This window comes from Acomys minous, assembly GCF_964271855.1.
Source record: "Acomys minous genome assembly, chromosome: 3".
Taxonomy (NCBI): domain Eukaryota; kingdom Metazoa; phylum Chordata; class Mammalia; order Rodentia; family Muridae; genus Acomys; species Acomys minous.
The window spans coordinates 26,401,787-26,426,351 of record NC_140485.1 but is presented as its reverse complement, the minus strand read 5'-3'; the positions used below and the strand labels follow the sequence as shown (position 1 = coordinate 26,426,351).

The 24,565-nt window shown below is 52.6% G+C and overlaps 1 protein-coding gene across 2 annotated transcripts; it reads right to left on the bottom strand.

Annotated features, from left to right (window-relative positions):
• Positions 1-697: 697 nt before the first annotated feature.
• On the bottom strand, positions 698-23,004 carry SHF (Src homology 2 domain containing F). 2 transcript variants are annotated; one of them, XM_084776919.1, is made up of 7 exons: positions 22,482-23,004; positions 12,263-12,404; positions 9,448-9,654; positions 7,760-7,900; positions 6,099-6,276; positions 5,819-5,938; positions 698-1,317 (listed from the first exon to the last, which is right to left on the bottom strand). In XM_084776919.1, the coding sequence occupies exons 1-7, from the start codon at positions 22,974-22,976 to the stop codon at positions 1,131-1,133; spliced, it is 1,470 nt and encodes a 489-aa protein (XP_084633045.1). In that variant the 5' UTR covers positions 22,977-23,004; the 3' UTR covers positions 698-1,130. The 2 variants fall into 2 exon arrangements, with proteins under 2 accessions (XP_084633045.1, XP_084633046.1); XM_084776920.1 differs by lacking the exon at positions 7,760-7,900.
• Between the last annotated feature and the right edge of the window lie 1,561 nt (positions 23,005-24,565).

The following is a 24,565-nucleotide window of genomic DNA, read 5'->3' as shown; positions in this document are numbered from 1 at the left end:
GGCCAGTGTCAGGCCTCTGATAGCATCAGGAAGACTCTAGGGAGCTGCTGTCCGCCTGGCTTCCTCCAGGGTATCAGCTATTCTAGCTCTGCCCTGAGACACGGTCTTCCAGGCAGCAAGAGGAGATAGCCAACTCCCTAAGCCCCTGGGCCTGTTTGCTCATCTGCAGAGTGATGGGTTGCTCTTCCTGTCAAAGAATTTCTGAAGATGACCAATTCCAAACAATTCTGTCCATTCCCTCATTTCTCAGATCACACACCCTCCCTTTACAGAAACTATCCAGCAGGTTAGAAACTCGCCAACTGACGGCACTGCACACAATTGCGGTGGACAACCATCTCGAGGGCGTTCCCCCGACACCCCGATGTCCGCGGAGGGTGCATGACCCTGAAACCCGGCCACCAGAGGGAGCTAAAGGAGAGCGCCGCGGCGCGCCCAGTTGGCCATGGGGACGGACGCACCGCCTGGGAAGGAAGCGCGCCTTCCGCGTGGCAGCGCCGCCCGCGCCCTCCGCCTGCCTGGCGCGCTGCCTCTTTGTCTCTCCTCCGCGCCTCCCAGACAAACCGCTGCAGGCGGGAAGCTGGGCTCGCCGAGGAGCGATGGCGGGAGGGACGCGACCTGGACGACCCCTGCCCGGCGCGAACGTCGGGGCACGTCTGGGCGTTTGGTCAAAGGAAGGAACTGGATGCGACAAGAGTGCTTTTCGCAGGCGGCCCGCAGCTCCAGCGCGGATTTATGAACAGTCTGCGCTGGCTCCCCGCCCCCTCCCGTCAGCCCCTGGGCGGCGCCGGCGGCCGCGGCTGTGCCTGGCAGAGCCTCTGGCCGGGAGCCCGGGCTGGCCCTCTGGGGACAGGGACTGGGAAGATGGAGAGAGGGGAGGGGGCGAAGAGTGGTGGTGCGGGAGCCCTCTTCTCCCCAGGCTTTCCTGTTCCCGCCTCACACAGCCCCTTTATTCCAAGGCCCAGGATTCCCTCCCTTTGTATAATAAATTAAGGAATCTTCAGCGCCTACTAGATCCTAGGACAGGGGGAAGCCAGGTTTGGTGACATCACGTCCTTGGTAAGAAGCACAATCCTCGGGCAGGTGACAAGGGCTGGGTCCAGGTCTATCATAGTATCCTGGTCTCATATCTACAGAGTCCGGATGGCCACTGGGTAGAGCAGGGACATGTGTTCCGCCCCCTTAATGGGCAGCTTGCGGCTGGCATAATGATGGACGATTTCAGGGACGCTGCTGAAGGGTGGGCTGTTCTGGCCCAACACATACTTGTGTTCCTTGGTCCGGGACAGCTTCATATGCATGAAGCCCTGACTGCTCCTGGGAAGAGGAAGAGATCCTGGTAACCAGCGAGAACGTTCTCCCCCGTCCCCTACTGCCACCCTCCTACACCCCCAGCAAATGTGATCCCTAAACCCTGGGAGGTGAACAGGGAGAGATGGGATGTGGGGTGGGCGGGCCGGCTGAGTAGGTAGGCTTTGAGGTGAGGACACTGGGTGTGCCAAGAATGTGTGAGTGGTGAGTGTACAGGGTGTGCGCTGGTGAAAAGTGTGGTGACCAGCACCTTCCAATTCTGGGATCCTAGTCAGTTTAAGACCTTGATTTGTTTTTGAGACAGGCTCTTGTAGGTCAGGCTAGCCTCATATTTGATCTATATATATATAGTCAGAGGGATCCTCCTGTCTATCTCTTGATTATAGGCGTGTGCTAATTTATGGGGTGCTGGGGACTGAACTCTGGGTTTTGAACATTATGCTCAGCTCACCCTTCTTGAACTACACTGCAGCACCAGTGAGGGTGGTAATTTGTGGGAGCCACAGGAGGGAGAGTATGCAGATGTGACAATCAAGCTAATCTTCGCTGGAGCTCTCCTGGGCAGAGGCTGGGAGGGGCTAACCTGGAAGTCCTCCCAGTCTGGGGGCTTCTCTCCTGCCTCCTGGTGACATCCCTTCAGCCTCTTCCTGTGCCCTCTCAATCCAGCCAGCCAGCCAGCCTAGAGTGACATTTACCTGGAGGCTGTTACCTTTACCTGCTCAGGGTGAGGTAGGATAGAAAGATGGATCATTGGGGGTGGGGGGAGGGGAAAGGCCCTCACCCTGGAGTCTGATTGAAGCCTCTTTCCAGCAAAGAAGCCAGAAGTCTAGCACAAGGGACCTTTGCTATCAAGGCTGCTGGCACAGACTTAACAGCCCTTTCAAATACAGAAAGTTTATGTTCAAGTAACAATGAGCAAGTCTTAAGGCCTGGATGTGGGTGGTCTTGGGGTGGGCCTCACTCTTTTTCCTATAGTTGGAAAATTGTGGGGGGCAGAAAAACCTGTTTATACCAGATAGCTTATGCCACCTTCCTGTGGGCTAAACTTTTACCGTACTGATAGTAATTCTACCAGGACCCCATCCTCGATAAAAATGGTAGCTTCAGACCCAGCCCAAATCCCGTGTCTGACTGTGGTAAACAACAGAGCAGGAGCTACACACTCGACCTCAGGAGCCTAGACTCACATTTGACTAAACCCCATTTCCTTCTGAGCACGTCCTTTTCTCATAATCATCATGCTCAACTATATACTAAAGTAACCGTGATTTAAAAAAGAAAAAAAAAAGCTCCAAGTCTGCTTCATAAATTGGCTAGTCCTGGAATTCTTTTTGGTAACAAAGCTACCAATCCTGGTTTGGCCTGAGTTGAGATCTCTAGAGCTCTTGGGGAACTCAGGCTGATGAGGGTGACAGTGGGGACACTGGACCTCTTTTACCTTTCTCCGCCTCTTCCATCTCCCAGAACAACCCAGAAAACCATCGTTAGCTAGCCCTGCCCTCCAGACAGTGACTCACTATGCAAACCTACAGCCTGCTCTCAAATACTCCCCCCTTACCCCCAACTTAAAAGTATGGAGGTGAAGCACTCAGCAAAAACAACTGCCCAGACTATCAGAGGCCTGCTTTGCCAAGCGCTGGGTCTGTAACTTGCCCACAGGCATGGGCTAAGGAATGTTTGGTAGAGCACTGAAGCCAAGTTTGCCTATTGCTAGCCTGAGCCTAAAGGAGCAAGCGGGGAGTTGAGAGGTCTGTGTGGGAAGCAGGACCAGTAAGGAGGCTGCTTCCGTTCTTTCAACCTTGCCTCAAAGGTGGGGCTGGCAAATCTCATCCCTTGTCTCATGGACCTGGGTTAAAAAAAAAAGTTTTGACTAGACCTATTACTTCAGGGGAACAAGTGAGAAACAGAAGAACGGGGAAACAAGAGAAAAGAGGGTTGGTGGGAAACTGGCCCCCAAGTCCACTCCTCTCAAGTGTCTGGCTCCTGAAGTCTTCCTTAGGAATCTGCTTGGCTCTCTGAGATACTGCCTGGTGCACACAGTGACCACACCGGCCCTTAAGGGAAAGCAACTAAGGGTGTGGGCAATGGGGAGGTAGCCAGTAAACAGCAGCCCGCATGCGCTGTGGGAAGCAGTGTGGGCCCAGTCTTCTCTCTCACGTCACTATTTGAGAGCGACCCCCTTCCCACAGTCCACTTGGGACAGCCTCTCTCAAACTGCACAGGGTGTTTTCTCAAGGAACAGACACACTAACCTCTGGAGGAGGGGTTGGCTTTGCTTTTCAACCTCCAGGGACTAGCCCTAAGGGTCCATTAAGCCACAGCAAGGTCCCTGCCAGACCCTCAGGGGGTTTGGGTGGGACCAGCTGGGCAAGTGGGCCCAGGGCTGGCAAGGCTTTTTGAGGAAGCTGTTTAATTACCAGTGAAAGCCCTTCCATTAGGGAGAGAAGAGAAACCATAATTGTATTTCAGAGAAGCCATTTATATGCAAACGAGACCTTGGCTGACAGCCCAGGGGGCCAGATCAGTTAGGGCTGTAGCAGTCGTCCAGGCTTGCCTTTTTATTCTCTACACTAAAGGCAATCCCCTCACCTCTAGTGGTCCGGTTCCACTCCAAAGACCCAAACCTTGGGGGTGTCTGCTTTTGAGTTAGATAGTACCAGATTTCCAGCATATGGTATCTGGTGAAGGGTGGAACCCTGTCACTTATGTGTGGTTCCTGAAGTCAGACTGAGCCAGGTCACACGCGCGCGCGCGTGTGTGTGTGTGTGTGTGTGTGTGTGTGTGTGTGTGTGTGTTGTGAATCGGTCTCTGTCTACATTGGCCTGGGTGTAAGGGATCTGGTCTCAGCTTCCTGAGTCACTGAGACCATAGGTACCATCACTGCATCCAGCTTGGGAGACTTAATCCTTAGCTGGTGACCTTGAGCAAGTAACAAAGCTCCTTGAATCTATTTCATCTGTATAAAAAAAGAGATTTATCAGCACAGTGGTAGTTGATTTGGACATGGTATATATGCTGGGCGGTACGTGGCAAAAATTTCAATTATAATCTTAATAACAATATGCCACCGAAAGCTGCGTAAATCAGAGTTTTGACAAATGAGTTTTTCCAAAATCCTCTCTTTTGTTTTATAGCTTGAGGGAACCTGAGGCCCAGAAAAGTTACATGATTTGTCTGTGGTCACACGGCTAGTTTTATCAGAACAGAACGGAGGCCACTTAGCTCTCTGGTGCTTTTTCTGATCTTATTTAGTGAAGATGAGAAATCAGCTCTTAAATGTATGTAATTCTAACCCTTGGATTTCTTCCGGGTTTATTTGGGGGGGGGGGGCAGGGGCAGACATATACCAGTACTAATGCGCCAGGAAATGTTTGAGGTGTCCCAGACACTCTTGCAGTGATGGGGGAAGGTAAATGGACGCCTCCCTCCAGCCGGCCACCTTCTGTGGATGACAGTCTATCCTGGGTAGAATTCCTGGTTGCCCAGAGGAGCACTGGCCATCCTACTATGGTGAGCCTGGGAGTCTGAGTCTGGGCTGTGTGGAGCTGCTCCCAGGGAACAAGTGGTTGGGAAAGGAGGGCCCTATCTTGGCCACCTCCTCCTCTCCCCTCACACACCCATTTCCTCATCTGCTGCTCTGCCCTTCTCCCAAGACCTAGTTCCCCCCCCCCCCCAGCTTCAGGAAAAGCTCCCACATCTCCTTACAGGTGCTGCCGCTACATGTTAAGGTTTTAACGATGATGACAATAATAATTTATTAATCACTTTGCCTGGTGTTTAAAAATATGCTAGGTTGGGGGCTGGAGAGATGGCTCAGAGGTTAAGAGCACTGTCTGTTCTTCCAGAGGTCGGTCCCCTGTTAAAATTTCCAGCCACCACACGGTGGCTCACAACCATCTATAATGAGATCTGGTGCCCTCTTCTGGCCTGAAGGCGTACATGCAGTCAGAACACTGTATACATAATAAATACATCTTTTTTTTTTCTTTTTTTTTTTTGGTTTTTCGAGACAGGGTTTCTCTGTGTAGCCTTGGCTGTCCTGGACTCACTTTGTAGACCAGGCTGGCCTTGAACTCACAGCGATCCACCCGCCTCTGCCTCCCGAGTGCTGGGATTAAAGGCGTGCGCCACCACACCCGGCAATAAATACATCTTAAAGAAAAAAAAAACCCATGCTAGGTGATGAGACACCAAGTTAAGTGCTATTATTTCACTTAATCGTTCCCAATAAAATGGATCTTATTCAATCTTATCATAAATAACAAAGGTCTAGAGAGATTGAGCAGCTTGACAGAAACCTTCTGAACCAAGTGCTTCCTCTGTGTAATACAGGGCCTGAGGAGTGTCAGACGGTTCAGGTTCCCCAGTGCCTGGGTAGAACCTGGGTTGTTTACAAGACCTATGGTTCTTTCCAGTCTGGCTGGCCCAGAGGAGAATACTGGAACCCTCTTCTGCCTTCTGCCCCACAGGTTAGTGGGTCCCGTTACCCATGGCCATCCGTACTCACTTGAGAGAGAGGGAGAAGTCATTTTTGCTGGTCTCACTGTTGCGCACCAGGTAGCTGGCCTCTTTGCACAGCCGGAGCAGGTTCTCGGCGTCTGTTCGGCTGATGGCCCCGTGGTACCAGCTGAGGAAGAGAGAGGGGAAGAGGGGCCATCTCTGCTGGGTCCCCTTGCTGCCGTCCAGGCCCACCCATCCAGGGTGTCCCCCACAGAGAAGCCAGTGCCAGGGAGGGCTGGAAAGGGAGGAAAAGGGAGGGAGTCCCCAGCTGGACACAAGACACTCACACCTGGTTTTCCAGAGGCAGTGCTGGATCTGTCCATTCCCCCAGGGGGCTGCTGGGTTCCACACCGCCGCTGAGAGGCTTGGCTGACTTGGGGTTCCCAACAGAGAGCCGGGGAGGTAGCCGTCCCTTCTCCTCCCGGCCAGGTGACAGGCAGTTCTTCTCCGATCCTTCAAACTGGGCTGTAAGGAAACACATTGCTCATGGACTCAAGAGGTCCCCAGAGGCAGCATCCTCTTATACAGCCAGCACCCTAAGCCTGCTTCTTCCAAAGGCATGTTCTGGGAGGGCATGCTTACTGCCTGACTCCAGGGACAGACGCTTGGGCCACTCTGGGGGAGGGGTACCGTCTCCTCTCAGCCACGCCAAGCCTCATGGGGCCTCCCAGTCCACACAGGCCGGCGAGGGAGGACAACACGGAAAACCACTTAGGCTTCCTCCCTCAGCTGACTGCCTTCCCTTCTTCCATCCCCCTTAGGGTGGCTTCACTGTTGATAATATTGTTTCGTTCTCCTCTTCAGAGTTCATTACCGCTCTGCAAACCGGCCTGCCAAGCCATTCTGTAGAAATGACTTATTGATCTAAGAACAATTATCTGATTCCCCTTGGTGCCATCCTGACAGGCTAATCCTGTCCAAAGCCGCCAGACTGCCGGCCCTCTCCACCCCAAGGTCGCTGCCCATTGTTTTCCCTCCCCCACCCACAGAAGCCCAGGGATGTAGCTTTGCCTTTTCAAAGCAGGGCAGCCTGAGGCAGTAAAAAGGGAACCCCATCAGGGGGGTCACATAGCCACAGGTACACATGCACAGGTGACACTCTATCCTGCATTTACAAAATACCTACAAATTTTCATGCACAGTGTATAACAGATGCAAATGCTTGTCCACAAGCACCAACACCCACATATGCCCTGGGGCGTTCACTCTGGGCAATGCTGGATACAGAGGAAGAAGTTGATGCCTTCGTCCCCTCCCCCCTGCCCCGCCCCCAACCGAGGCTCTTTCACCTTGTAGCTCTTAAAAGAATACCTTATTGTCCTTTGGTCATCCGAAGTGACGATCTCCTCTGCCAGCACTTCCCCATACCTCACAAACACCTGCCTTGGCAGGCAAAGCTCCACCCAAAGAGAGCTCAAGTTTTAAAACAGTGGCTTCTTTCTTTCTTTCTTTTTTAAAGACAGGAGTTCCACTCTGTAGCCTAGGCTGTTCTGCTATGTAGCAGCTCAATGTGGCCTCAAACTTAGGGCAGTCCTCCTGCCTCAGCCTCCCACGTGCTGAAATTATAGCTGACAAACTGGATTTTTGTGCTGGCGTGCTGAAGATCATACCAGAAAAGGGCCTTTGTTAGGAGACCATGCATAGGCTGGGCATGGTGGCACAGGCCGTTAATCCCAGCACTCGGGAGGCAGAGGCAGGCGAGTCGCTGTGAGTTCGAGGCCAGCCTGGTCTACGAATTGAGTCCAGGACAGCCAAGGCTACACAGAGAAACCCTGTCTGGGGGCGGGGGAAGGGGAAAGGGAAAGACCATGCATACAACTCCGGGGAAGGAGGGATGTGCTGTCCTTTCCTTCACCCTCCAGGACAAGAGGGATTCTTCCAACCAAGCCCATAGGGCTTAAGAGGTAAAGGACCTATCTCTCTGGCCTTAAGTCCCCAAAGGACCCACCGCTGCTGTCCTCCGGGCTGGGCTCAGGGAGGGGTGAAGCTGGACCGGAGATGTCCCTGTCCCCGTCAGGCAGGGAGGGGCTGCTGTCCAGCTGTCCCACAGGCGGAGGCCAAGGTAGGTCTTTGATGACCTTTATGTCAACTGGAGCCAGCAGCAGAAAGGAGAAGAGAAAAAGACAGTGACAGAGACAGAGAAAGGCAGAGGTTGAGACACGAAAACTACAGGGCTAAGACACACAGCAGCCTAGGAAGGAGGAGGGGCAGAGGCAGAGGCAGCACTGGAGGAGGAAACAGAATTGAAGGTTGAGCCGAGCAGACCCTACCCACACCCGCCTGGCTTGGTGAGGAAACAGTAGGAATCTCGCGTGGCAAACAGGAGGATCTTGGCCTGTTAGCCCTGTGGGTTCCTTAATCTTCCACCTCCTCACTAGCTTCCAGGAACCAAGAGGACCAGGAGGGGAACAGGAGCTGCCCACACCTCCCAGAACCACGCCCAGCCCCCCCCACCCTCCCCAGCCACTTCATCCCTAATCTCATCTGTCCTTCAGCCTGGGAACTGGCAGACTCGGACGAAGCCTAGGAGGATCTGGACTACTCAGACTTGGAACCAGAGGGGTTTTCTTGTTTTGCTTCTTAAACTGAATCGTCCTCCTCCCAGTCCTGAGTGACGCCACCAGTGGCTGCAGGACCACTAACGAGGTTCCCTAATGATGAACATAGATTTTCCCATTAAGCAATCCAAACAGTATTGATTCTCCAAGGAGACCTCTGGAGATAAATGGCCCATCCTCCATGGGTGTGTGCTTTACAGGAAGCAAAGCAGAGACCTGTGGTTTCCCAGTCTGGCTGCCAGCGTGGGGAGGAGGGCAGAGCTGAGGGCTGGATGCAGGGTGAGCTGTGTGTGTGTGTGTGTGTGTGTGTGCCTGTGTGTGTGTGTGCATGTGTGTGTGTGTGCATGTGTGTGTGTGTGTGCATGTGTGTGTGTGTGCCTGTGTGCCTGTGTGTGTGTGTGTGTGTGTGTACATGGAACCAGGGATGAAATCTACTGGCACCTAAGACCTCAAGACTCAGGAATGAAGGCCCTCTGCTCCGCCCACCTGAGGCTGCCAATGTGCACGTTTCCATGGCGGACTTATGCCTGGGACACAGTGGCCGGGACAGGAGAAACTGATCTTCACTTAGCAACCTCACAGCCTCCACCTGTAGCCCAGATGCCCTTGGAGCCAGACACCCCTGCTATGGCAGGGCCTACCAGTAGAGACACAGGCCCGGAGGCCAGGTTATATGTCTATTTTCATCATGTCATGTGTCAAACACCCTCTTTGTCAAATATGTCCAACATATGCCACAATGCCACAACTTTCATAATTCTGTAGGGGAACGTCTTTATTTTTATCCAGGTCCTCGAAAATTGTTATAGCTCAAGCCTCAAAGAGGTGAGATGTAAGAAAGTGTCCTTGCTCTCCTTGCGCCCACGCTCTGCACACAGTGTGGCGTCCACACTACCCAAGTCCCCGGCCCTTGATACAGAACTCATTTCTCCTGCCCTAGACCTCCACGCCTCGGCCTTGCTCGGTTCCCAGGGTCTGCTCCTTCCATTGTCCTGAGCCCGAAAAGTGCTCAGAGGCCCCAGCACAGCCGCTGCTGCCCTCCACACCAGCTGCTGCCCTCCACACCAGCGAGGCTCACCAGCAAAAGCTTTGGAAATGCGCTCCTTCTTCCATTCCCAGGGCTGGTCATACTCTTCCGGAGGCCTTTCATCATCCTCAGGCAGGCGGGATTCCCTGAGCCAGGGAGTCCCCTCACCTTCTGGGCTGACCCCCTCATCCTCTGGCTCGTAGGGTGTGTCATAGAGAGGTAGGGGTTGAACTGCCGTCTCCTTAGAACCCCGGATCTCTGCCAGGGCAGAAAGGACAGAGGCATGAGGAGTGAGCTTAACCCAGGATGCCCTGGCTCTGGGAGGGCCTCAGCGGCCACGAATCCCGGGTCCCTCGCCTTTGAGACATTTCCAGGGCTCCAAGAGCATGGGACGCAGGGGAGGAAGTAGCAGACAAGTAGCAAAGTGAAACCTAGAAGGATCCCAGGGTGGCTAAGAAGAGCTGGAAAGCTGCAGCTGGCATGTGAGGGAAACTGAGGCACAGTCCTCCCCTAGTCCATCTCTTTCTTGGTGCCCAGCTCTGTTTACTTATTCATTCATTTCCACTTACGTACTAGTTAAGATAACTTCACAATCAGGACATCCTCTGTTGCTTAGACAAGATTGACACCCTTTTCTTAACACTTTCCCTTTGACACCTCGTCCACTGTCTTCTCTCCTTCCCACTCATCTTTTCCCCCACATCCTCTCTTGGCCTCTGCTCCCAAGCCCAGGCCATCTTTAGCTCTTCCTACCCTGACTCCTAAACTGTTCTGCCCAGACTCACCGCACCACTACATCTGGAGTTCTGGTCCTGGTTCCTCCCCCGCCCCATCCCTGCCTGTTAATGATGCTTCATTTTAATTTTTTTTTATTTTTTGTTGTTGTTGTTTGTTTTTTGTTGTTGTTGTTGTTGTTGTTTTGTTTTGTTTTGTTTTTGCGAGAGGGTTTCTCTGTGTAGCCTTGGCTGTCCTGGACTCGCTTTGTAGACCAGGCTGGCCTCAAACTCACAGCGATCCGCCTGCCTCTGCCTCCCGAGTGCTGGGATTAAAGGCGAGCGCCACCACGCCCGGCTACGATGCTTCATTTTAACAGCAGCTAGCTCCCTTCAGACTCACTGCCTTCTCCAGAGCTAGGAAATCTTTGTAGATCACTGACCCCATCTTGCCACAAAATGTGTATTTTAGACCGGAGGACCGTATCGCAGGGGTGGAATATCTGCTTAGCATGCAGGAGGCCTGGGTTAATCCCTAGTACCATACCTGCCCCCAGCACCCCCCCCCCCAACCACCCGAAGAAAAAGGCACATTTAATGCATTTGAATTTTCACATGTAATTCCAGGATATCCATGGCCCATCCCACCCCTCAGACCTAAACAGGGTAGCCTTTCTTATTTTGTCCACTTCTCCCCACTACACTGTTTCTCCTGGACCAGACACTACTACATTCTTTGAATCGCACCTGCTCATTTTCAATATCTCATCACTTTCAACCTCATCTCTCCATAGCTAGACTTTTTACCAGGACAAACCTCCACCTCACGGGCTTCTTGAAATAACACTCCTGCGATGACACTCTTTGCCACCCCCCCACTCCCACCCCCCCATCTCTACTGAGGAGGGGGCAGGGCGGCTTATCTGACAGGGCAGCATGTGCTCATGCTTGCCCTCTGCTCTGCCTTCTTGCAGAAACACAGTTAATTCTGGTTCTTTCTCTTGCATGCGGTGAGTAAACGTGTCCCTGTGCTGTGGCCACGGCTACCCCCTACTTCCCCCCCCCCCCCCCGTGCTGCCAAGCTTGAGTGGGCAAGTTCAGCTCTCTTGAAAAGCATTACAAAAACCCAGTGTGTTAACATCGCTATGTGATGTCCTTCCATCAGCTTTATCAGTAATAAAGTTGAGATCTTAATCTCTATTAGCTCTCTCCCTAATCTTACTTCTTAATTATTTCTAAACTGAGGAGAGGAAAAAAGAATGTTTAATAACTGGCTCCTTAGAACCCCAACAATTGGGCTAGGTATGGTGGCATATGCCTGAAACCCCAGCACTTGGAAGGTAAGGACAGGAGGCCTGCTTTACAGTTGAGGCCAGCCTGGGTTACATAAACAAAGTTCCAGGCCAGCTTGGACTACATATTGAGACTATGTCTTATAGAAACAAAAACACACCACCACCAAGAAGCAACGTGCCCAACCGTTTCTGAGATAGCGTGCTAACTCAGCTTTGTGATAGGCAACTCTTCTGTTATACCACGGCCTCAGAAATCCCCGTGAATGCCACCTCGTCTTGCCTCTTTCTTCTGGTACAAGTCCGCATTCCTTACTTCACTCTCTGGCCCCTTCTTGGTCTCTGCCATCTCAGAGCCTGAACAACATTTCTCTTGGCCTGCCCTTGGCCCCTCTGTTCACCCCGATTCTGACTCTTTTCCCTGGCTCATCTCTTGGCCTCTGTTTCCCCAAGGACAGGTCTGACTCAGTTCATTCTGCCCCAACTCTGAAATTCTTACCTGCACTACTCCACGGAACCTGCTGCTACTGTTTCTCGTTGCTAATGACAGTTCAAACTCATCCTACTTCCAAAGGCTACGGGAGTGACTCTCTTTTGGGGAAGTTTGACTCAGCCCCGTACCACCATCCTGCTTTTCCTATCTGCAGTGCTTCTACTGGACCTTTGGTTCCGTGGCCTCCTCTACGGCCTCAACTGCCACAGCTTACGCCTTCTCTCTCACTACCTTGAAGGCCCTGACCACATTGCTGAGGACCTGGCAGAGGCTTTCTCCCTACTTGCTAGGGACCACGGAGCCAGTCCTTAGGAGACCTGTGCAGAGCCAAGGCCTCAGGAAGCACCTCCCTCATCCTCAGTACGTACCGGCCATCATCTTTTGGGCCTCATAGGGCTCCATGTAGCCATCATTCTCAGGGACCTTCTCTGGAGCTCCTGAAGTTCCTCCTGAGCCTTCTCCAGTCTCCTGAACATCAAAAGGGTCCGCATAATCCTCTAGGATTGCCAACTGTGGGAGAAGGGAAAGAGAACGATGCTCAGACCAGGGCAGGCAGCTCTGCTCCCCCCAACAGAAATGGCGCTTCTTTCTTTCCTGCTCATCTCCCTCACAGCCTCACGGTCATGCCCTAGCCCTAAACAGCCAGGATGAAGCTCTCGGGTCCTGAGAGCTTATCTTAGGGTCCGAGCTGGGCGACAGCCTGTACACAGTGGCTCAACAGAGAGAACTCAAAAGCACTGGCTATAAATGGGTTGCAGGATGTCACGTGCAAGAACAGAACGGAAATGCAACTCAGAGATTATCCCAGTGTAGCCTGCCACACTTTGGATGCTCAACAAAGAAACAACCAGTGACCTTGAAGAGACTAAAGCTGATGGTGTGGGCCACGCCTCTGATCCCAGCGTTCAGAAGGCAGAAGCAGGTGGAGCTCTGGGAGTTCCAGGCCAACCAGAGTTACACAGTAAGACCCTGTCTCAAATTTAGAGGGGGAGGGGGAATAAAGCAGAGACATCACTTTGTCACCACTAGGTTGTTGGATCCTTATCGGGTCCTTGTCACACGGGCATCATAAATGCTCTGAAGAAACTGGGCCATAGGTAGTTAGGAAACACACCCAAAACCATTGTGTTTAAATGGAAAAAAAAAATCAAACATAGAACTCAAGCTGTTTTTCACAGGGCTATCAACCTGTAACTGGTGGGTCCCCTTCAGCCTCTGAGGAGAGATACCTCGGGGCACCGTGGGACACTACTGAACTCCCTGAGTTCCCAGAGGCCAGGATCCGGAAAGCCAGTCTTAGCTTTCCATTTCCCCTGTGGCCCATCCCTTTATCCTACAGTGGCTAGCCATCAATTCTCTGTTTTTGCTCCCACTGAGAGCACAGGAGCCTGAGGCATGCAGGGCAGGACTGAGGACAACGGAGTCTTTCTCCAAACTGGGCAGGAGAAGGTAGGACGTACCAAGCCAGACCCTGGAGCACCGCTCCACTCTCTAGGCCACAGTCGGTGTCAGAGGTGACACCGGGGCCTGGGGCCCAGGAAGAGGCCACTCCTCCATTTCACTAAACTGAAGCCTAGACTTCAGATCTGAGGGCACCAGCTGAGGCAGGTGACCACCCTGCCCTTAGTGAGAGGACCTGGGAATGGGGGGACCCCTGGAAGGACAAGATGGAGAAAGAACCAACCATCCCTCACACATCCGGTGGCTGGTCCTTTGAGCCCCCGTGGTTTATCTACAGGCTTCCCAGGCTGACTCTATCTCATCCTCAGGTGTTTCGCTCCTACCTCGTTCCAGTCTAGCCCTTAGCTCCTTTCCTCCCTCCATACCTGCCTGCTTAGGGTGCCTCATGTGGACCAATTGGTACTCCAGGGCATCTGCCAGCGGAGTTTTCTCATTTTGTCTCTCTAGATCCAATAAGCAACAGACAGAGGCACTAGAAAAATCCCTCGATCTGTTTGTGTCCATCACACATGGAATCCCCTTATTCCCAGTTTTTGTTTTTGTTTTTGTTTTTTTGCCTCCCAGGCCAAGTGGCATCCACAGCATCCCCCCACTTGCCCACTGCTAGCCACACTATCAGTCAGTATGCAGCATCAACTCACAGTGTGGCAGCCGCGCAACAGTGTCTGAGTCACCTGACACCTTACCCTTACAATAAATAGGCATCCTGACAATAACTAAATACCCTTACAATAATAAATAGGTCTCCAGTGTTTTGAGGGAAAAGTTCAAGGTTAGAGAAGGAAAGATTGCACTTTTCTCTTTGACCATGGCTCTCAAAAGCACTGTGGTCGCTTTACTTAACAGTTTCTTCTCTCTGGATTGCTTTCCTGTCCTGGTGAATCCTTACTCAGCATTCCTTCTCTTAGAAGCCCCTTCCACCCTTCTCCCGGCCAATGAGGCACCTCTGTCCTGGGCATTGATCGCTTTGTGTGCTAAGTACTTATTTTACTGAGTGTGTTCAGGCAGGCAATTCACTTCCTAGGGCAGGACCCACACTTACAGCTAAATACCCAGGAACTGACAGCTCTCAGTCATTATGTTAAACCCACCCCATAAAAGGAGAAGAATGGGCCAAAGCACTCTACCCTGAAGGATTTAGAAAAGGGAGAAAACATGAACCTCAGTAGAATTGTCAGTCATAAAGGAGAATCAAGCCTTTCCAAACAAGACTGGGTCCCTAAGAAGCTTCTCAGTGAGGCCAAGCCACCAACAGCCAACCTGGGGGCCCCACTTCAGGGCCCTTCCAGGTCTCCCCTCAGCAAGCCTGGTCAGAGTTGCACACAGTTGCTTCTCCCTGGAGTCCTGACCCCTCCCAGGCTGGCGTGGGCCTCTGTGGAGCCAGTTGACAGTGCCTGTGGGCAACCAGGTGGCAGTCCTGCAGACAGCTCAATGGCTCCTCTGTTCTGCTCCTGGCTCCACACCCTGCTCCAGGAAGCCCCAGACCCCCACCCTGAGCTGGGGCATCTAGACAGCTACCAACAAGGCCCAGAACAGGAGTGGCAGCAGAGTCACCAGCTGGGAAGGCTGGCAGGACCTGTAACCCATTCTGGGCACAGAAAATCCCAGTCAGATCCCAGGCATGCTTGCCCAGTGCTTCTGTGTCAACAGGGGGACAAACTGTCTCTGCGGAGTACATTTGGCCTACTGTAATCTGTTGTTTATTGCCCCTTGAGTTCCCCCTCCACCCTCACCCCCCCCCCCCATGTGGCCCATTGACCTACCCAAGACCCATCGCAGGCCCCGGCACCGGCACATAGTAGATGCCGAATGCCTATTTCCTGGAAGTCTAAAGGAACTCTTACACAGGCCTCTATCTTTGAAGCCGACACCAATGCTACCGCGACCCAGTCACTCTGATCTTTGAGAGACCTGAGTGACCAGTGACAGTGGGAGGATCAGGCTCACTGGAGACTCCACATTGAACAGGGATCAAAGCCTCTGGCTCAGGGGTGGATGGGAAGCACTGTCAGCTGGGACGCTGGGAAGGCACCTAACACAAGGGTGCTGTTTCAGCACTTCCTCTCTTGTAGCCAGCATTGCTGCTAAGCCGCTGACCCAGGAGGTAAACCCAACAAGGAGGTAAAGTAGAGGCTGCTCAATGGGCATCAGGCCCCACTCTCTCTTCTGCCATCCTGTAGGCTGTCTGTCTCTAGGACCCTGCCGCTCATCAGCTGGGCGGTGGCCCTTCCCAGAGCAGCTGTCAGCCTTTGATTTTCCTTCCCGCCCTCACCTCTCCCAAGGTAGCTAACAGCAGCTGGCCCTCGCCACACGTGGCTGATGCTATCCATGGTTCCGGGGGTTGCAGAGCAATTCTTTGGGGACTTCAGAGTTCCCCCAACTCTCTCATGGAGTATGTCCTCCACTGCTTCAAGTTTGCAAAGGTCTGCAAGGCTGAGTCCCATCCTGTCTCTCCCCGCCCCCCCCCCACCTCTGCAGCGCCCCCCCCGCCACCCCCCAGCAGCAGGAAAAAGATACTTGGAGGAAAAGGGTAAGGAATAAAAAGCAAGATGGCGCTGTAGTATTCTTAGCTAAAAGGTTGACAAGGATGAGCGGTCAATAAATGTTAGCTCTAAGGGATGGTGGGATGGCTCAGCAGTTAAGAGCACTGGCTGCTCTTCCAGGGGACCCAGGTCCAATTCTGAGCACCCACAAGGTGCTCACAGCCATCATAACTTCTGTTCCAGGGGGAAACATCTGATGCCCTCTTCTGGTGTCCACAGATACTGCATGCACACAGTACACAGACATACAATGCAGAGAAATCGCCATAAACATAAAATAGTAAAGATAAAATGAGTTGTCGTTCTTACAATATTTTATAATTATAGTGCTTCACATTTGGGGCTGAGGCCTCAGAGTCAGGCTACTACGTCTGTTAGGCATCGGAGTTTGCAGCTTGTCGGCGGCAGAGGCAAGACTGAGACCCAGGTCTTTTAAACGCTCAGTGCCTTTTCACGAATGTTTCCAGATTTTTCTTTCCTCAATTATTAGGTACATATTTTAGTTTAGGGGCTAGGGACATAGCTCAATGGCAAGAGCATTTGCCTAGCATTGAAAGCCACCCTCCCCCCCCAGGTTCAATCTTTAGCACTAGAGAAAAAAAAAATTACTTGAGAGTTGACAGTCTGATCCTGTTTAATTTCATATTTCCCCTTTGTCACTGAAAACCTATGACCTAATCAGCGTGGTTAAGAGCACAGAACTTACTTTTCTGAGGCCAAACATCCGTCTCTGGTGCTCCTCCTTACTGAAATACCTTCTGCTACTGTACATGCCTGGGGAACACCAGCATTAAAACAAACGGGTCATTTCCCGTTTTCTAATTATGAAACCAACGCCATACTTACCCAACATGCAAACATCACAAGACACGGGGCTTTAAGGCCCTTGGGTATGTCACGTCTGTGTTCATGTCAAGGCAGTCCCACCAGCAGTAGGGCCCGGAACTCAGGAGATAACGAATTCTACGAAACGCAGAACACACCCTACATCACCCCTACTCGAAGGGTCTCTCGCTGCTAGTTAGCAAACGCCGTGTGGACACTGCCTCTCTCCTGGGCATTGGTGGCAGGTGCTGAGGGCCCGGGTGTGGCACTCAGCTCAGAGCCCTGCTGCTGGGCTGTAAGATTTGGGCTATTTCTTGCTGGCTGAGAAGGAGTCCTTCTCAGTGGGACTGAGTGCGACTCAACATCCTTGTGAGCCATTCAGTTTCCCCACGTATAACCCGGGGATAGACTTTCTTAGATGGTTACAGTAAACATGGACTGGTCCAATACACACGAGCTGCTGGAAGATGGTTCCAGGCACAAGACGTGCTCAGTAAATGGCAGTTACTGTATTATTAAAGACAAAGAGACCAACTTTTGGTGACCCCGTCAGGTCTAGGAGGGCACCTCAAGTCCATGGTATGCAGGTGTTGAGTCCCATCTTTGTTCTTAAATAATGCCATGCTGGCTCTGTGTAGACATAAGACGACGATATACTTAAGAAAAGATAAAAAGAAAAGTACAAAAAAAGCCGGGCGTGGTGGTGCACGCCTTTAATCCCAGCACTCGGGAGGCAGAGGCAGGTGGATCGCTGTGAGTTCAAGGCCAGCCTGGCCTACAAAGCGGGTCCAGGCCAGCCAAGGCTACACAGAGAAACCCTGTATCGAAAAACCAAAAAAAAAAAAAAAAGAAAAAAAAAAAAAGAAAAAAAAGTATATATATATATAAAAAAAGGAGAATATACTCCTGGAGGGATCCCCCCCCCCAAGCACGCAGCTCAGCTTTCTTCTCCCATCCGTGAGCACCAGGCTCTCAGTTGTTGCCAGCTCTCACAAGGCAGAGTGCTAGGGCCAAGGTGTTGACCAAGTCACTCGCTGGCCAAGCCAGTGCAGATGTCCTAGGTAGCTGGTTCCAGACTGCGGTACTACAGTGGGAGGGCAGTAGCTAGTAGAGGGGAAAGGTCAAACCCACAACCCCTCAGCAGCCTCACTCCTCAGCCATCCTCACAGCACCCGTGATAACACAGATAACCAGCCCAGGGCTGGTCTAACTGGGCCACACCATTCCTTACCCTGGCCTCCTCCCTTTGTCACAGCTGTCCCCCTTTATCTCCAGCACAGAAGAAGCACAAGATAAGCTGCCCAGACTTCCACACTCCATGAAGTCATAAGAAGGCCCACTTAAGAAGAAAAAGAAAAGAAAAGCCTCAAAAAACAAAAACAAAAACAAAAAAGCAAGCCGGGCATAGTGGCGCACGCTTTTAATCCCAGCACTTGGGAGGCAGAGGCAGGTGGATCACTGTGAGTTGGAGGCCAGCCTGGTCTACAGAGTTAAGTCCAGGACAGCCAAGGCTACACAGAGAAACCGTGTCTCACCCTGCCCACAGCCCCCCCCCCAAGAAAACTAAAAACCAAAAGAAAAAAAAAACAACACAACAACAACAACAAAACCCCCAAGGAACAGGTGTCTCTCTCAGCACCTGTGGCAGTGTCACAGAAGGCCACACTATACTCAGTGACAATGTCTACGCACAGCCCTAACTTCAGCAGCCTTTACAGTAACATCAGGACAGGAACATCGTGATCAAACAGACACCTTTTCCTCTCGTCTCACTTCCTGTTTGCTCACTCCTTTCTAAAAGGGGCCTGGATGATCCAAGCCTGTGTCCATACATCTGTTTTTATAAGTTCTCAACCGTGGGGTGGAAAGCTGGCTCAGTGGCTAACCGTTCCTGCCACCAGGCCTATCTCGGTTCGATCCCTAGGACCCATGAGGTGGAAGGAGAGAGCTGACTCCCAGAAGTCACACATACACAACACACAAAGGTTTTCAGTATAGGGCTAGAGAGATAGTGCAGCAGTTAAAAGCACACACTCCTCTTGGAAAGGATCTGAGTTTGCTTCCCAGCATCCACACCAGGAAGCGCACAACCTCCTGTAACTACAGCTGCAGGGGATCTGGCGCCCCCTTCTGGTCTCCAACAGTCCTGCACTCACCTACACAAAGCCACATACAGCATACACACACAGACACATATACATAATTTTTTAAAATTGTTAACCACATTTTTAAAAAGTTTTCAATACTGTTTTGAGGGGCTATAAACTCCTGTAAAAGTTTGAGATCTAAGCCAGACACGGTGCTGCATGCCTCTAATCCCAGCACTTGGGAGGCAGAGGCAGAAGGATCTTTGTGAGTTCGACACCAGCCTGGTCTACAAAGCGAGTCCAGGACAGGCAGCCAGGCTACCAGGATAACACAGAAAAACTCTGTCTCAAAAAAAAAAAAAAAAAAAAAAAAAAAGACTTAAAAAATTGAGATCTATGAGCCTTTCTCCATTAAAATGCGAAATATCTGCACAAAATTTCTGGGTGCTCAAGAGCCCTTGGATCTCCACCATGAGCTGGGAATAAGAGGCCTGTTTTCAATATGGAGTGCTTAAGCTGGGTATTGGGGTGCATACATGTATCCCAGCACTGGGGAGGTAGAGGCAGGTGGACTTCCTTGAGTTCGAGGCCAGCCTGGTCTACAAGGTGAGTCAGGAACACCCAAGGATACTCAGAGAAACCCTATCTTGAAAAAACATAACAAAAACAAAAAATGAATATGGGAGCCGGGCATGGTTTTGCACACCTTTAATGCCAGCACTCAGGAGGCAGAGGCAAGCAGATCGCTGTGAGTTCGAGGCCAGCCTGGTCTACAAAGTGAGTTCAGGACAGCCAAAGCTACACAGAGAAACCCTGTCTCAAAAAACAAACAACAACAACAACAAAAACAAAACAAAAAAATGAATATGGGCTGCCTGTTTTATTACAGATGGCTTGCCTTCTTACTGGCACAACAGAGGACACACTGCAGGTATAAGAGGCAACTGAGCCTTCATTCCTTTCCATAAAGTGTATTCTTTTTTGTTTCCTGTTGAAGCTTGGAAAACAGTGAACACATGAAGAAGAGGCCCAACACCCCGGACCTTCTGCCAGAGCAAAGCCTGGGAGCAGGATAAGGGCCAGGCACCAGAGGGAGTTAGTTCTTCTCTGGGGGCCATCTGGCCAAGGCCCTAGCTGCCGGTTGCAGGGTGTCACTCTTGCTGTTCCCACACCTGCCCTGCCAGGCCTGGCCAGATGGCCAGTTCTGTGTCTCTGCCAATTATACTAGTGGGTTTCAGAGTGGGCTGGCAGCCAGAGAGGCCTGCATCGGAAGAAGGCTAATGAACCTCCGGGACCTGGGGACCTGGGCAACTCCCGTTCCCTTCGGCCTCCTCACCCTGTGGGCTCCTTGGCACCTACAGCTTAGTGTAGAAGGCACTTTTCTACCCATTCCATGCAACCGCAGGCTGCAGCCCCTCTTGGAGTGGCCCGGCGCCTCTCTCTGCCACCAAAGCTCTGCAGAGTTGAGGAGACCAGGAAGCAATCACACAGTATAGAAACAGCAGCTCAGCAGGAGTCTGGGGTGCAGAGGTAGCCCCCGGTCAGGTGTCACTCACTAAGCCCTGGGGGTGCCTGGCTCCTTGGGTTTACAGTAAGAGCTCAGTCACCTTGTCTGGCTTAGCTCTTCCTAGGGGAAGAGTCTGGGATCTCCCAAATTCTGTTCCTAGATGGCCGAGAGTTGACTGCTCTCTGAATAATGAGAAGCCCCATGTCACCTCAAGGGACATCTCAGATGGCACATCCTGGATCATTCTATCACACCCACCAAAGAAAGCACAGATTGTGTGGCTCCTGGGAGAGCCTGTTGGATTTCATTCCTGTCTCTGTGGCTGGCTGGCAAGAGAGTCAGGCCTTGCGCACGCCCCCCCCCCCAGCCCCCGCCCCCAGGGCTGAAAAAAGCCACAGATCAGAGCTGACCCAACTGAAGCACGCACAGTCTTGGCAAGCCGGGCCTAAGGGTCTGTATGTATGGCCTCGGGAGGAAAGCAGAAGGAGAGCTGTGTGTCTTGGAAGTCCCCAACACGTAGGCCATCACCCTGATAATGGACAGACACCATTTCAGAATATTATGTCAGACAGTTCGGAGAAATGAAGAAAAAAAAAAAAAGGACATCTTCCTGGAGGAACCCACAGCCTGGTGGGCAGCCTGTTAGGTCATTCTAAGCCACTACAGGGAGGAGAATAACCAAGGACAGCTTAGGCCATGGGCCAACAGCCAGTGGCCAGAGAGGAGGAGACAGATCAGTGGGGAGGACCAGGCCTAGCTGTTGCCCTCTGCTTTACTGCCGTACCACCGTCGTATCATACAACAGCAGGGGCAATTGGGAGAGAGACAGCACACAGCCTGGCAGAAGCGCCCTTGAAGCAACTTCCTTTGCAGCTTAAGGATGCTGGGCCAGGGTGGGCAGCCATGCTCCATGGCAAGAACTATGGGGAATTGAGTCACACATCTGGGGCTCTTGTTCCAAGCTGGACACATGTCTCTCTTATCCAGGAAGCCTGGCAGGACAGGACTCTCTTGGCGAGGAAAAAAAAAAAAAAACCAGTTCTGAAACCTGAGGATTTAGACATGAACTGCTCTCTATTAAGATAAAAATCTTCTCTGCTGAAGAGAGGTAAATAAGCCCCAGAGAGGTGAGCTCTCAAATACACGGAGGACAACAGAGCAGGGGGTGGCTCACAGAGTCACCATCCTCCGATTTAGGGATGGGGGAGACTGAGGATGGGCTTTCGGCTGTCTGTCTTCCAGGACAGGCTAAAACTGGAATTAAGAAGGAAGGCAGATATCCCTGGGAAACAAACTGCTGGGAGTTTTCCCCTATATGCAGATCCATGAAAAGCTCCAGTCTCCCTCAGAATGCACGGAGGAAGAGGGAAGCCAAAAGGATAGGATGAAGGGATGAGTCTAGCTGAGCAGCTAACTGGGCAACAGGTCCTGACCACCAAGTGCCCTTACACTTGGGGGAACACTAGAAGGAGTGCGCTTGTACCCCAGACGTGAGTTTCTTCAGTAAGAGCTGCACAATACCCATCTTGGCGTGCCGTCGTCGGTCCGTAGTACAACAGTCCACCCCTCTAATCGCACTGGGAAACGCAAAGGCCAGCGATTGCTGTGTTCACCTACGAAATCTCGGTTTTCAGCTCCTTTCTGGGGCTTTCAGACCTGCAAAGACGCCTGCACTCCAGGACAGGGTGGGAAGAAGGGGAAGAGGGAGGGAGAGGTGGCGGGGAGGAAAGCTTTGTGCAGGTTCTGCCTTGGAGGGAAGAGTCAAGAGATCAAAGGGCAGAGAAGCCGCTGCTCCAGAGAGGGCACAAAGGCCATAAACCAGCAAAGGGGAGGGAAGGTTGCTTCTGAATGCCCGTTAGAAAAAGGGCTCCAGGATCAGGGAGGCTTGCAAAGCTGAGAGTGGAACCCTTGAGGGAGGTCATCCCCCGTCCTGGGGCCCTAACAAGAAACAGGGCAGAGTTTGGGGGCTCAGATTAGTCGGTGGAAAAAATTATAACAATGGGGTTAAAAATTTGAGCCCCCGTGTCAGGGACTAAGCTTGCGTCAAGCAGAAATACTGACAGCTAAAGGCTGAGTCCCAACCAAGCCACCTTTGTCCCTCTCTAAATCCCCAGACCTCAGACCACCACCCCTCCTGGCCACCCACGCCTGGCTCGGCACTCACCCTGTCGCTGCTGGCAGGGGGTCCAGAGATCCGTTCCTCCGGAGGGGGCGCTGGGGGACCCGGGGTCTCGACCCGAATGAGGCGGTGCGGGGGTGAGCCGTGGCGCGGGGGCGGAGTGGGGCCAGGGGCGGAGGGGGTGGAAAGGGCTGCGGACACGGACGAGCCCCCAGAGTAGGGGTCCTCGAAGTCGCGGTCTCGCTGCAGCCTGTAGGCGGCCAGGATGTCCGGGGGCGGCGCAGGGGGCGCGGCCGGACAGGGCGCTGGGGGGCGGTAGTCGGGCTCTGGGGGGGCGGGCTTGGCGCCCCCTCCGCCGCCGCCCCCGCGAAAGCCTAGGTGCTCCCGCAGCCACTTTGCGACTCCGCCGCTGCCGCCCCCTCCCGGGCCGGTCCCCGCACCCCCAGCCCCACGACGGGATCCCCCGGGGCCGCCCCCCGCGCTGCCCTGCGCCCGCGGCCCGGGGCCGGAGCCCGTAGGAGGAGCTCCGCTCAGTAGCATGGGGCCCTCCCAACTGAGCGAGCCGACCGCGGGCGGCGGGGGCGGGGCGGGAGGGGCGGGGCTGCGCCGGCGGGAGGGGCGGGGCTCGTCCGTGACTAGAGGGGCGGGGCCTACTGTCTAACGGGGACCCGGGGACCAGAGAGAAGTAGATAAGAGACGGCGGGGGTGCGGGGTGCGATTGCTGCGCCCAGGGTGAACTCTCCACGTGTCGTTACGCGTGCTCCTGTGGGGCGCTCGCTAGTCCCATCTGCTCTTCTTCAGATCCCAGTTTGCGTCAGACGCGGGAAGATGAGCCCCCAGGCACAGCCCGCTTATCTTGTTCCTTTTCCCCCCCAAGCCCAGAGACCCGGAAACAACATTCTAGCAGGAGCTGTTCATTAGACGTGCCTATTACTCCCCTCGCCTTGGGAGTCCCGCCTACTCCCTTCTATCCCTCAGTTCACACCCAAGCGTAGGTTGCCTTTCTATCCAGACAACTTATCACACCACATGGAGTCAGTTCCTCGGAGACATCCATTGCTTGGACGTTTCCACATACAGCCACCAGCTTTCAAATGCTAACAACCCTCGCACAAACAACTCCCATCTATGGTTGCACCTGCCTCCCGGCAGGCCCACGCATCCCTCGTGGCTGCATTGCTTTCTTGTGTAAATCCCTCACGCTAAAGCCTGGGTTTGTCAATCAGGTTAGCAACAGAATAGAAACAGACAAGTCAATAAATCAAATCGAGAAACAGTTTCAATGTTGTCTATCTCCAAGCCTCTCACGGCTCCGACATGGCTCTGGTGCCCGGGTGCCTGGCGTTTTGTCTTAGAAACAAGCAGATTGTTCACAGGAAGTATTGTAGCCCCGAAGCTAAGACCAACCTTTTTTTTCTCTCTGCTTGGGAAACTATCTGCTTTACCCTCACCGTGGCTCTGCACACTGCCTCTGCACCTCCCCACTCTCCTATACTTGCTTATACTTACTTTTAGGTAGGGCTTCCTACTGTAGCCGGCCAGGAACTCCCTGGAAACAAACGCTCAGTCTGCTCTAGCCATCCTCTGCCTCAGTCTCCAGACAGGGTTGACTTGACCCGCATGCGCCACCCTTTGTATAAGGGGAGAATCAGGTGATCCTCCAAAAGAGGGTGAGTTCTAAGCCGAGAGAGAAGGATGTAATGGGAAAACAGCAAATCTGTTATCCCTATGACTCCAGATTTCAAATATGTTAAATTTCTGCAAATTCTAATGTCATATGTATCCTCGAACAGTAATATGCCCCTCGATCTCCTGGGTGTGTATGTGTATTGTTCTAATGTCATATGTGTCCTCGAAAAGTCTCGAAAAGTAATATGACCCCCCCTACCTCCTGGGGGGATTGTCTTGTTACATTGTAGATTATCATTTTTGCAGGTCTAGCTTGGGGGACCCTCAGGTGATAAAAATGCTGTTGGACCCCAACTACACATTGGGTAGTGGGCCTGTAAAAGGCACTGAAAACTTTCACTTCGTGGTGGTATAATTCAGAAAATAAGAGGTTTACATTCTAAAATGTACAGTTTAAGATGTTAACTACTAAGCCAGACGTGGTGCCGCACGCCTTTAAT

Coding starts and splice junctions, on each gene's coding strand:
- SHF (XM_084776919.1), bottom strand. CDS start 22,976: ATGCTACTGAGCGGAGCTCCTCCTACGGGCTCCGGCCCCGGGCCGCGG. Junction 6,277..7,759: donor CAGCCCGGAGGACAGCAGCG/GTGGGTCCTTTG, acceptor GTTTCCTTACAG/CCCAGTTTGAAGGATCGGAG. Junction 1,318..5,818: donor GACTTCTCCCTCTCTCTCAA/GTGAGTACGGAT, acceptor TCCTCTTCCCAG/GAGCAGTCAGGGCTTCATGC.